Source organism: Pteropus vampyrus, unplaced genomic scaffold (assembly GCF_000151845.1).
Source record: "Pteropus vampyrus isolate Shadow unplaced genomic scaffold, Pvam_2.0 Scaffold327, whole genome shotgun sequence".
NCBI classification, from domain to species: domain Eukaryota; kingdom Metazoa; phylum Chordata; class Mammalia; order Chiroptera; family Pteropodidae; genus Pteropus; species Pteropus vampyrus.
Genome location: NW_011889108.1, coordinates 395,535 through 409,488, shown reverse-complemented (window position 1 = coordinate 409,488; position 13,954 = coordinate 395,535). Strand labels below are relative to the sequence as shown.

At 38.3% G+C, this 13,954-nt stretch overlaps 1 protein-coding gene across 1 annotated transcript in view; it reads right to left on the bottom strand.

Annotated features, from left to right (window-relative positions):
- The window catches only part of LOC105304082 (nesprin-2-like), a 34,789-nt gene that overhangs the window by 13,592 nt on the left and 7,243 nt on the right, over nucleotides 1–13,954 (bottom strand). The window contains 10 exon segments of the mRNA XM_011378011.2: nucleotides 367–601; nucleotides 1,859–1,953; nucleotides 2,875–3,019; nucleotides 3,133–3,287; nucleotides 4,773–4,901; nucleotides 5,623–5,802; nucleotides 6,857–7,061; nucleotides 8,093–8,225; nucleotides 8,683–8,847; nucleotides 13,747–13,903. Coding sequence (XP_011376313.2) covers nucleotides 367–601; nucleotides 1,859–1,953; nucleotides 2,875–3,019; nucleotides 3,133–3,287; nucleotides 4,773–4,901; nucleotides 5,623–5,802; nucleotides 6,857–7,061; nucleotides 8,093–8,225; nucleotides 8,683–8,847; nucleotides 13,747–13,903 — 1,599 coding nt within the window.

The window sequence follows — 13,954 nt, the reverse complement described above, 5'->3', positions numbered from 1 at the left end:
CCCACTATAAATTACTACACTGGTGGTCAATTTATACATTACTCAGTGCCTTAAAAACTTGGGTGGTGTGAGTCTGTCACCCCAAACTTCTCCCATTCTACCCACCCATCTCTCCACTCCATCCTTACTCCCACGGCCCAAGAGAGCCCCACTGTTTCAGGAAGAATAAATAAGACAGGGTTTCTGACCCCACAAGGCCAGAAACGAGGTCGGGTAAGGTCATGGTGACCCTACCCAGGCGGCTCCCCCGTTGCAGACAGGCCGTTTGAACCATGACATTGCAGTAAACACAAAACCTGAGGTGAATGAACATCTTCTGAGTAATGACCACCCTGTCGTCTCACGCTGTGACCGTGCATGCACTACCTTCAGCTCATGGATCAGACTTCGGGTCTGGCAGAGGTTGTAGCAATCCTGGCTCTTCACTGCAGACAGCATGTGGCTGGCGTCGGCGAGGAAGCGATGCAAGTCTTCCTTGGAGGTGGTAAAGTACTGCCACTGCCTCACCAGCCCATCGACCTCTCTCTTCCTCTGCCGAATGCCCCAGGCGGCGCTCTGCCACTGGTTCTTCAGCTTCGTGAACTTCGAAACAAATCCCAGTCTTGGGGAAAAACAGATGGTTAGAGAATCCTGACATGAACACGTAGGAAAAATAACTATTGCGGCATAAAAGAAACTCAGATTTGCTAGTGATAGGTTCAATTTACATGGGAAAAAAACCCTTGAAAATCTTAGCATAATTCAACTTAAATATGATGGGAAACTTGGAGCTGCAACAGGGGTAGTATGTGGGTTGGCAAAAAGCTTTTAGCAGAAGATATCTGCACATGACCTGCTATTGTGCCAGCATGTAGGATAACCATACTCTTAAACAAACTGAAGTTTTAATATCCGTTATGCCAAATGCTGTATGGAAAATTATATACCAGAAAAGTGGGAAACAGATGAACAGATAGGTATCTTGTAACATTATCTACACCTTGAGGGTTATACTTTATGTCATTTTAGCAATAAAAACATGCTTCCTGCAACAACTCAACTAGTTCTTTTCCAGATAAATGACACCCTTCACATGATAAATAAAGCCTTTTATTTATTATGGAGAAAGTCATGCTTTGCTATACTGATCAAATCAAAACTAGCCGATCATCTTGGAGCTGGCTTAAATTTATTACTTCAAAGCTAGGAAGAAATGGGCTTTATATTTCTTATTTATGCTGAAAGAAGATTCAGAGGTATATGAATGGTAATAGGGAGAAAAAACAATGTCTATCAGGATATGTGAGAAGTTTTTAAGACAGGCCACTTCTGGGCTCTGTTGCCACAATACCAGTTGTTCGTGCGGGCTTACTTTATTGTCACTGGGATGGACAAAGAGGCTCTGCTCAGCCTGACTGGCACTACCTAGTGACCCCAATCCCATGTATATAGCATAGAGAGAAAATCCCTTCTTTCACACCTGTGGCATAGCTACTTACTAGGAATAGCAGCACCTTCAGAATTATTTTTTTAAATAGCAAAACATCATGAGGCTGAAGGTAGAGAGGAAAACACACTACAGAAGAATCCTTTGGAGTAAAAACTTAGTTAATTGTGCTTGGCAAGTAGGTATTTCCAAAGTGTCTGGTCTGCTAACCCTACCCAACCACCACAGGGGACAGTGCCACCACTGTTTTTATGGTCAAGTAGCCAGACCCATCCTAATATACAGTCAGAAGACTGGCCCCAGGCTGGCCTATCAACTGACACAGCTGCAGGGCACTGCCGCGGTCAAGACTCCTGTGGTAGCCAGCCTGCCCCGGCTGCACTGGCCCCGCATGCACTGGCCCCGCATGCCTGCACACTCCAGAGAGCTTACCTCTTCTCTATTTCTGTTATGTCCAAGAGTTGTAAGGACTGGGTGACATAGGAATCAGCAACTGTCTGGTTTATAGAAACTTCAGCTTCTAACATCTGTATGAGTTAAAATACAAATATCAGCTTGTAGAATTCATTGTGAATCTGGAGTTTACATTTCCTATTAAAATCTAAGTTCACAGAAGACATCTGAGATGATAATTTTCAAATTAATTAAGCCTAACTGCAAAAAGAATGCTCAACCATTATGTCAACACAACCTATAAATGTAATCTCAGAGGCAAAATGATCCAGTAATAACTATAACTAATCCCTGTTTATTGGGCATTTACTATTTTCCGGGCACCATGTAAACACATGTGTTGTCTCACTTATTCCTCAAACTTCAGATTTAAGTAGTATTAACATATCCATTTGAAGAGGAGGAAGCTAAGGTATAAAGAAGCTAAGTAATTTATGCAAGGTCACTGAGCTTTTTGGCTGGATGCATTTTATTTTCATTGCATGATGTTAACATTACAATGCAGACAAATCAGTTACATTAAAAAGCTACAGTGAATTAATCATGCACTTTTGAAATGAAGGATCTGCCTGTAATCACCAAGAGTATTTCCAAATATAAATCAGCACAAGTGAAATTATTAATGCTGCAATTATAATTATACCAGGTTCTTTGATATTTTAGAGAATTACTCAGTAAAAATGCAAAGATGAGTTGAAGTACTTTAACATGCTCCTGGTAAAGTGATATAATTGCATTCTCTGGAAGCAAAGTTGTGCTAGAGGCTTCCACCTACTACAGAAAATCTAGGAGTTCTATGATTAACAAAATAGAGCAATAAAACCAAAAATTGAAATTTGTGAAATGTGTGAGAATTTTACACATGATCAACTGACAACAGAATTTGCTTAAAGACATACATTGATAGGTACTCACTGTATCTTATTTCAATCTGTCTTTCTCTGACTCCTGTCCCAGGGTGAGGGGTGTGAGGGTGACAGAAAGCACTGGTTTACCTCGTATGTTTTCTGCTGTTCCAGGAGAGCTGGAAGGCTGTCAGCAATATTCTCCTTGATTATCTCTTCTGTCTTCTCCAAAAGCTGGACCCACTTTTCACAGCAATAAAGAAACTTTTTGTTTAATCCGATTTCCTGAAGCTCACTATAAAGGTTTAAAAACAAACAAAATGGTGACATATAGCAATGACATTACTGAGCTCAAGCCGTTAATTTTACCTTAATTGAAACAGAATGGCCGAGATGGACTGTTCTGACCTGCAGTGTTCCAGTGCTGTTGCCATAGCCTGAATCCATCGCCAGTTTATATTTTGCAATGTCTTCACAGCTATGTCACTAAGTGGGAGCTTGAGACTTATTTCATTCAGATGTTCAACATCAGGGGATTGGGCTGTCAGTGCCAGTACATGATTCTGTTAAAAAGAAAAATTCTAGATTTTTAGATGCTAATAAGATATCGACATGATGAAAAGGTCTTAGAGATCCTGTAGAGCAACGGTCTCCAAACTTTTTGGCACTAGGGGCCAGTGCTCCTATGAGAATCTAATGCCTGATGATGTGAGGTGGAGCTGAGGTGGTGATGCTCGTGCTGGGGAACAGCTGCAAATACAGATGAAGCTTTGCTCCCTAGCCCACTGCTCACCTCCTGCTGTGCGGCCTGGTCTGTAACCCAGGAATTAGGGACCGTTGCTGTAGACCATCCTTATCTCAAAGATAAGGAAAAATGGGGGCCAGAATAGGTAGATGACTTGCCCACAGTCAAATAGCTTGTTCGTGTCAGAACTCAACATGAACCCAGGTCCCTCAATCCTGTGGCTTTCAAAAATGATAAGCTTCATACATGGCCAGAACCTAAACAGCTCAGGAACTAGAAAGAGATCTCAGGCTTCGTTTTTGAGGAAGACAAAAATAAGTTTTTGTTTGTTTGTTGGTTGGTTGGTTTTAAAGACCCATTCTGGACCTTCAAGTCCCATTTGATCTGCCAACTTTCCCTTCAACAGATCATGCAGTTTACCTACAAGTCAAATGAAAACTTTAATTCTTAAAAGAACCGCAGCAAAGCAAAGTACATAAAACATCTGTATTTTGGTAGAACATAAAATCGTAAGAAAGCAAACTCATCAAAATTTTATTTTTAAAATGATATTCCAGGGACAGTGTTTAGGTCAAGAATATGTTAAGCAAACATTCTTCACAATATCAACAGACTCTGTTGTAACAGTCTAGGTCAGAGTTAGTAAACTTTTCCTGTAAAGGGCCAGATCATAAATATTTTAGCCTTTTGTAGGTCATATGATCTCTGTCGCAACTATTCAACTCTGCCCTTGTAACACAAAAACTCCAATAAGCAATGCATAAATGGAAGGGGATAACTGTGTGTCGGTAACACTTTATTTACAAAAACAGGTGGTGGATGGGATATGGACGGTGTGCTAAAGGTTCCTGACTCCTTTACATCATCATATTGGTCCTTAGGAGTATGCAGGATCCAGAATTCTTTAAATCTCCCATTCGTTTATGTTAACTGTTCTAAACTTACTATGCTAATAAAAGAAAACATATAATTAATTTAATAGGGTATTTCACTTTTGATCTTCAACTAACTAGAATAATTGAATCACAACAGCCAATTCCTAAATTATTCTAGTTGACTGAAGCTAATTAGTAAAGACAGCAAAAGTTAAAAATCTACTAAAATTACTGTGGCTATCACTAAAATAGATCCCTATGCTGGCATACTTTTCTAGACCTTAGGGATAAAAGGGCAAGAATGAATGACATAAATTACTGTTCTTTAGAGTCAAGATAAAAACAGATGCTGTAATGTGAAGGTAATTAGCTTATTTTTTATCCTATGGTGAATCTAAGTCCTTAGAAATAATAAATATTGGCAATACCAGGAATGACTCAGGATTTCCTTCTTTTTCTTGCTGGTGGAGTTTATCCAAATTCTCTTCTTCATGCATAATAAGACCTTTTAAAGATTCCAACCAGTCTCCGAAATCCTTGAATTGCGATAGGACAAACTAGAACCAGAGAAATTTTCATCAGGAACAATTTCCATGTGCATATATAAGGAGCATAGCCTTAGGAGCTGACAAAAGTTCAAGTTGTTTTCAACCCCCAGCAGCTCGTAATTATCTTGAATATTCAGAAGACTCCTGATGTTTACTCTGTGCCTTTGGCAAAGCATCAAGCCTTCGGGGATGAATGGCTCACCAGCTTGAGGGGGCCGTGCAGAGGAGGGTTCATGAGTACTATGTTCTCACAGTCCTGTTAGTTAAATATTTTTTTCCCTGATGGTACTGAGATGTGATATTGGAGTTCCATGGCCTTCTATGCAGCTTTTTCACAGTGAATACATGAAAAGCTTTTCAAAAAGTGACTAAAGAATATAACAAATGGCCATGCTTTAAGTAACTAATTTTATTATTCCACATGGAGATCCAAATAACTATGAGATCTGAATAGTGTATGAAATATATCACTTCTTAAATTAACATATTCAATAAAGAAGAAATGGTTGCTTAAGATATGCCCATTACCCATGTAATTGAAGAATCACATGATTAAAGAATGATGTCAATGGCTGTTATGTTCAGGGCAGCTTTATTCTGTAGTTGCCCTAAGGAGCAACTAATAACTTATATTATTTACATGTATATATTCCTTATATATTTTATATATTTCTTATGTCCTACTGAGCTATGTCCAAGACTACAATATGAATGAAAAAATAAAATGAACCTCAAATTCATTTGCTTTCACAAGCAGCATCTTTTCCAAGTAAGAAGCTCTCTGGAGCAAATGCTGTTGACCAGAGAGAAGCACATGGGCGTCGGACTCTGTGGGTTGTGGGAGTCGATCCAGGAGAGTGGAATTTTGGAGAAAGGCTTCTTTTGTCTTCTGCACATCATGCTGAAGCTCCTGGTGGAGAAAAAGTGATCAAAATACACTTCCTCTGCCTTTTACAACATGAGTCCCCACCGCCTTGGGCTCCGTCAACATTGAGGAGAATTTGTGCCCTAAAACGGTAGGTTTGGCTTTTTGTTTCTGTTTATTATTTTAAAGAGCTGAAAAGGCTAAGCTTTAGTTGTATGATGTCCATCACTGGTGCTGTTCTGAAATTTGTCAGTTTGGAACTAAAACTGACCACTGACCAATAGAGTTGGGACTTCTAGTTTATAGAAACTAGAGACCACTTGGGTAAAGTCCTGTGTTTTATACTTCTAATCATCAAACAATATAGGAATCTGCTTTAATGTCAATATAAGAATCAATGTAATCTTGTCCTTTGAGACTGTGATGTCATTGGATTCATCTGCAGAGACTGCAGGATCCCATTATTCAAGCTATATTTAAGGCTACTCTGAAAATACTGTGTGCAACAGAAATACAGATCATATCTCATTAAACTGGTTAATATTTTTCAATTTGCCCTATAGTATCGGAAGATATATAATGCAGCTGTTCGCTCAGTTTAAAATTTTAAAGTAGTCACTTTCTGAGCATTCATTAACATTTTAGGATAAAACCAGAGGAACTTATACAGCTCTTAAATATAGTCTAAAACTCACTATACCCACAGAAAAGCCATATTAACACGGAGGCAAGTCCATGATTATTTCTAAAGTGAGAGATTCAATATCTGTTATTCTTAGATGATCACACTCAGTTGAGATGCTTTTGCTTTTGAGACTCTGTATGAAATTTTTGCTTTAGAGATTTACCTGCTGGAGTGGAAGGAGAGACGTGGAACTAGGTGGCATCAGGTGTCCCTGACCCACCTACCTGTAGCCTAGACCTAGCCTCTGAGCAGCCACCTGTCCCTCCCAACTCCAGACATCCCAGTCTTGCCCGTGTCCTACACAGCCTGCTCACATACCTGTCCTGATCCAATTCTCTGTCCCTGTGGTCTGTCTAGTCCCTGGGTTATGGCCCTATCTTGGCTCTTGGTTTTCCATCTGGGCTTTGCACCCACCTTTATGTCCCGCAAGGCCGAGGTCAGGATCTCTTCCAGGTTGTCTCCAGACATGTTGATATTTGCAAGCTGTCAGTACTTCGCTTCCTGCTGCTCTAGCCTTGCTACAGCTTCCGTGTGAGCGCTGGTGTGGACCTTCCAGAGCTGCAGCAGACTTTGGGCCTTCCGCAACTGGTCTGCAATGTCCTGGTTTACCTGGGTCCATCTGTTAGGGCAACATAAACAACAGGTTCCTCATCCCATCCTTTCCCTTGCAGCGAAGGCTCAATGCACACACCCTACCAGAAAGTTATTAGCTGTTGGACTATAAGTGCCTTTTTTTTTTTTTTATTAATGGCACCACCATTATATAAACAAAAGTCCAAATTGGGATATTTAACTGACTTTATAATTCTTAAAAAAAATTAAAAATGTGTGATTGATAAGAAATATCCATTGTATTATGAATGTCTCTTAAGCAAAGTTGGAGAAAGCACTGAACTGTATGCCTGATGAAACTTCTCCATGTGGGAGGGCCTCCTATTTTATAGAAGGGTCTTTAAACAGGCCTATTCAAATAGTGTTTATATCAAATTTATTTTCCAATTATAAAAGTCACATGTTCCTTATATAAAAGTAGAAATAAATGAAACCGTTTTCATTCCATACACATACTGCAGGATCTTGCCTTTCTTTCCCATCACTTAATCAGCTTTGGGCCATTCAACAAAAGGCCTTTCATATCTCACTCAACAAAATGAAAGTCTTGTAAGTAACTAGGGCCACACTCTTTAGAAGGAGCTTTCTACCACAAGCACTTCATCAAAAATTCCTTTCAAGCCCACAAATCACTTCCCCAAGAGGTATTCTAACATCCCCTTTCTTCCATCTTATAATGTTTCCAGTGGATCAGACTGGCTATCTGGCCCACCCTCTAGTCTGTTTCTGACTGTGAGTCTGGTGTCCCTGAGGACTGCACTGGGCATTTAGTCTCTGCCCTTTGAAAACTGCTGCGCTGGGACTGTAATTATGGCATTTCTAGATTGGTTATACTAAACACTTGTACAAGGCAGGTAATAGGCTTCACAACATCAAATCATACATGAACTAGATCCTTCAAAACAGAAACGAGAACAGTATGAAACTAGTCATCTCAGATGATTAAGAGGATAAGGCTTTCCAAGGCCCATGACACTTCACCTACCACAAGTTATTAAAATATCTGATCTATTATTCAAATTGCATCTTAATGCATACCTTATGTGAATATCTTGGCATTTCTCTTCGATTATTTCGGCAACTGAGGGGCAGTAATCTTTGAGTCTTCCAATAACCTCCCGGAGTTTCTGCCAACTCCCTTCACTGCTCTCAGCTTCGTCTTGAAGAGACTAAGAGAACAGAGCAAGAATGTTAGTATCAGAATGGCCTGGCTACTTCCAAAGAAGGCAGCAGCTTTTCAAGATTTGCTGTACATCACAAAAATAACAACATTCAAACATTGATAGGAGTAGGATAAATGATTAGAAATGTAAAGAAGAAATCAACTGAGAATGCATTCTTTCACTTTGTAAAAAAGTGTACTTAAAAAAACCGCACCAAAATCTAAAACATTTTCATTGTAAAATAATGCAGACATTAAAAATGAAGAAAAATTCAATGTAAACTTTCACAGAGTTTCATTCACTTGGCTCATGTGATTCATTCTGGGATTTCCAGTTATACTTTTGTGGCTGCTTTTAAAGTACTGTTTTGTGCTCTGTCGAAAACACAAAAGCAACTGTGTCCACTACTATGCTTCCATTGGAGATTTTGTCAAGGCATTGCGTCAAGATTGGGTTCATTTATCTGAAGGTTCTGCATCTGGCATCTCAAGGCCTCCAATGATAAAACTACAGGCTTGCTGTGTTCCATGCAGTACCAGAATCAAATTGTCATCATATTTATGTCATCATAGAGATTATCATAAATCTTCCACGCCTGTAAAATGAACTGCATGGAGGTTTTGAACTCATTGACCTACATGAAAAGGTAGAGACATATTTAGAAAATCATTGAGAAGAGGCTCTCTCATTTTTTTTCTTTCCAAAGACTCTGACATTGTATCCAGTTTAGGCATTTCAATTTGAGGGTATTGGAGGAGCTTCAATGATTAACTGAAAGTGGAAAGAGTAGGTCAATGAAAAAAAAACTATCAGAGAAAGCTAAGTTTTAGAACAGGTGAATGGAAACGAACCCTGAGACCAGAAGGATCAGCATGGAGAGAGTTCAGCCTAGCAGGGACAGTCCAGGGAAAGAACATTGGGTGAAGAATCAGAGTCTGCTAATATATGCTTCACAGTATTAGCTTTCTGACATTGGGCACATTATTTAACCTTGAGTCTGTTTTCTCATGTACAAGACATAAATAAAATAAATAGTCTGTGAAAATGCTCTGAAAACTGTAAATCATTATAAATGTAAAATGTTACCTGTATCTGGCACTTCTGTCTGATTACTAGAGAACAAGCATAAGCTGGAGAGAAACATGCTTGGCCAAAATGATAAGCAAATGCTAAGCAGGAAGAAATGCAATGGTGGGCATATTTTGATCATTAATAGTATCGATGATCATTAAGGAAAGGAGGTTGAAACTTTTAATGATCTCAGGTACAATTGAGAATATATAAATATATTTTTGTACATATTATATAAAGAATACTTATAACTCAATAAAAAGATAAATAACCAAACTAAAAAATGGACAAAGGATTTGAATTTCTTTAAACAACAAATAGTCAATAATCACGTGAAAAAATGCTCAACATCCAGTCATTAGAGAAACGTAAATCTAAACCATAATGACATATTACTTCACATCAACTAGGATGGCTATATTCGAACTTGGATAATAACAAGTATTGCCAAGAGTATACAAAAGTTGGAACCCTCAAAGATTGCTGGTAGGAATGTAAAATGGTGCAGCTGCTGTAGAAAGAAAACAAGCATCTCTTCAAAAAGTTAAATATAGAGTGATTATATGACCAGACAATTCTACTCTTATGTGTATATTCACAAGAACTGAAATCAGTCTATAGCCATGCCACCCTGAACAAGCCCGATCCCGTCTAATGTCAGAAGCTAAGCAGGGTTGGGCCACCTAGGATGGGAGACTACCTAGGAAGACCAGGTACTGTAGGCGTAAAAAATAAAAAATTAGGGATTGTAAGCTAACAAGATCCTTGCAATGTGTGAGGTCAACCAAGAGTTGCCTCGCCTAAAAAAAAAAAAAAAAAAGGACTGAAATCATATGTTCACACAAAAACATATACACAAATGTTCACAGCAGCATACTTCATAATAGGCTAAAAGTAAAAACAACCCAAATGTCCATCAATGGACAAACTAAATATGGTAAATCCACACAATGGAATATTACGCACCCATGAAAAGAAATGAAGATCTAATAAATGCTATATTAGTATTCTTGAAAACATGCTAAGCAAAGGTACACGGATGCAAAAGACTACATATTGTATGATTCCATTAATACAAACTGCCCCAAACAGGCAAATCCAAAGAGAGAGACAGTAGATTAGTGGTTTCCAGGGACTAGGGTAAGGGAGGAATGGGGAGTTGACTGCTAATTGGTGTGGGCGTTTCTTTCTGAGGAGATAAAAATATTCTAGAATAATAGTGATGGTTACAAATTTCTGAATATACTAAAAACCGCTAAACTGCATATTCAAAAGGGTAAGTTTTATGGTGGGAATTAAATTAGTATCAGAGTAGAAACAAAGTGTGATCATTAAATTGGCCCAACCGGATATCTTCATCTGCAGTACGATCTCGCATTTCAGATGTAGCCACACAAACCTGCATTCAGGCCGTCTGTTCTCTGCTTATCAACCACAGGGGCTACTGCACATCCATAGTGATAGGGAAGCTTCCTCAAACTCTGTCACAAACAGGGATCGATGAAAAACAACATGGGATACTAAAAATGTTAGTCTCACATTGGCAATAAAGTGGACCAAGTGTCTTTTATAAGGGCTGGAGGGCTCAGAAAAACCACCAAAATCATTAAGAAAGAGTAATAGAAAGGAAAAAAGGGAGGCAGGAAGGGAACTCCTTATACACGTACCTCTCCAAAGCTGGGATCTATCTTGGTGGCAGGGATGATTCGAACACAAAAGTGCCTATGGGCACATGACACACAAGGCACTGCCAGGGTTCAGGCCACATACGGCCTTCTTGGCTTCCACACATAAAGTCTGTGTAATTTGTGGTGCTCTTAAGGGTAAACCCCTTAGAATATTATAGCTTCATAGAGAAGAAATGGCACATGTGGTTTGAGGGAAAGGATAGAAAACCATTAAGCAAAATTTAGTATATCAGAAATAAGCAGGAACATTTTCAAAATGTTAAAAATAGGATCAGCCAGTAGGGTGGCATTCACTGAGTGCTGCATAGGCCACGCTACAAAGGTAGAAATGACAGTAGGTATTATCCCCATTTTACAGACCAGGACATTGAGGCTTAGAGAGGTTAAGTACTTGCCCTAGGACACAGGCAGAAAATGGTGCTGCTAGGACTGTTATTTAGGCAGAGAAAGCAAAGCCCTTGCTCTTAAACATTAGGCTATATTGACTTCGGAGAGCTTATAGTTGGATAATCTAGTTCACATGTCCTCTGTATTTAAAAAAAAATAGTTTTACTGAGATATAATTCACACGTCATATTATTTACCTCTTTAGAGTGTACAATCCTCATAATTTTAGAATATTTTTATCACCCCCCAAAAGAAACCCCATATCCATTAGCAGTCACTCCTTATTATTCCCCTAACCCTCCCCCATACACTAATCTACTTTCTACCTCTCCAGATTTGCCAATTCTGGATATTTTGATAAATACAATCATACATTATGTGGTCTTTTGTGATTGGCTTCTTTCACTTAGCATGTTTTCAAGGTCATCAATGTTGTAGCATATGTCAGTAATTCATTTTCACGGCTGAATAACATTCCACTACATTATACATATACACGCACACATACACACACACACACATATGTGTATATATATGTATCTCCATTTATCAGCTGATAGACATTTTAGTGGTCATGAATCATGCTGCTATGAATATATGTGTACATGTTTTTGGTGCAGACATGTTTTCATTTCTCTTGGGTAGATACCTAGAAGTGGAATTGCTGAGTTGTATAACTCTATACAACTCAGCTAGACTGTCTTCCAAAGCAGCTGCACAATTTTACATTCACCATCAGTGTATGAGAGTTTTGATTTCTCTGCATCCTTTGATAATACTTGTTATAGTCTTGCTTTTTATTATAACTATCCCAGTAAGTATAAAATGGTATTTCATTGTGGTTTCAAATTACATTTCCTTGATGTTCAGTGATATTGAGCATCTTTTCATGTACTTATTGGCCATTTGTATATCTTCTTTAGAGAAATGTTCAGATCATTTGTTCATTTTTTCATTTGTCTATTTGTCCTTTTATTATTGAGTTATAATTCCTTACATATTCCAGATGTAAGTCTTTTATCAGACATATTTTGCAAATATTTTCTCATTCTGTGGTTCATGTTCTTAACTTTTTGATAGTGTTCTCTGAAACACAAAAGTGTTTAATTTTAATGCAGTCCAATTTACCTATTTTTTCTTTGGTTGCTAGTGCTTTTGGTGTCCTATCTAGGAAACCATTAACTAATCCAAAGTCATGAAGATTTACACCTATGTTTTCTTCTAAGAGTTTTGTATTCTAGCTCTTACATTTACAACTTTGATCCATTTTGAGTTAATTTTTGTTCACGGTATGAATGTAGGGGTCTAACTTCATTCTTTTATATGTGAATATTGAGTTGTATTCATACCATTTTTTGAAAAGACTTTTCCCCACTAAATTATCTTGCATCTTTGTCAAAAATCAATTGACCAAAATGTAAAGGTTTATTTCTGGACTCTTAATTCTATTCCATGTATCTATATGTCTATCTTTATGCTAGTGCTATCTACATGTTTTTTACATGCTTTATCTCATTTAATCCTTTTTCCTCTTCTACATTTTTAAGATATTTGTAATTGTGCTGTAATTATATGTTCAAGTATGCTTCTTCCAGTGGCCTGTGAGCTGTAAGGGTAAGACTCATTTCCTTTCTTGCTTATCTTTGTACCCTCAGCGGTGAGCATAGTGCCTCATAAAAGATATCTTTAACAAATGGCTCACACGAGATATGTTAACCTCAATCCCTATTTTCCTGCCTGAGTTGTGGGAGAGGAATGCGGCTGAGGGTCACCTATGGAGTCCATTCATATAGCTTATTCCCAATTCCCTCTTGGAACACATGGTTGAAAGTATAGTTTAATAGATGACAAATAATCCATAATAAGGATTCTCTGGAAATATGGGCATACCTATAATTAGTATTTAACACTTTTCTCCTTCCATTTGTGGGGAAATGTCAAGTTCGCAATTTCTCCCTATGCTGGCCACGCTCCTGGCTTAATAAAGGCCACAAGAGACAGGATTAATCTCTCTCTGAGGCATGTCCATGTCTAGGAGGAATCTGAGCTGCTTCTTCATAGCTTCTCCTGTTTATCTGGCCAGGAAATAATGTCAGATGCTCTCTTGGGGGATGGAGACATTTTTGTCTGTGTGAGTACATCAGACAAAACAAAGATAACCAAAGGAATTTCTAGGCTGCCAATGATGTTGGAATCGGTAGCTTTGCTTCTAGTTATCCAGTGCAAAAAAAGGTATTTGAAATGCTTTTCTCTACTACACTTCTGTACTTTTCTCAGCAGCTTTTCAGCTTTTGGTATGGAGCAAGTCTCCATGATGAAACAACAACCAATAAGATAAAAGGTGGATATGTGAAGAGAAATAGTGTACTTCAAATGAATTCTAGTAGCTGGCTGACAACACTACTCCTCTTTTGAAATAACCCATCAATTCTGGATGCTGTCTCTTCTAACAATGGCATTGTCCCACTCTCCAAAGTCAGGTAACTTTGTCTCAACTCATCCAGTGCTTTGGATTTAACCGCAAGTTGATTTTCTATATCCTGGAAGAGAAAAACAAAAAAAGTTTTCATACGCATAATATCACAACACAA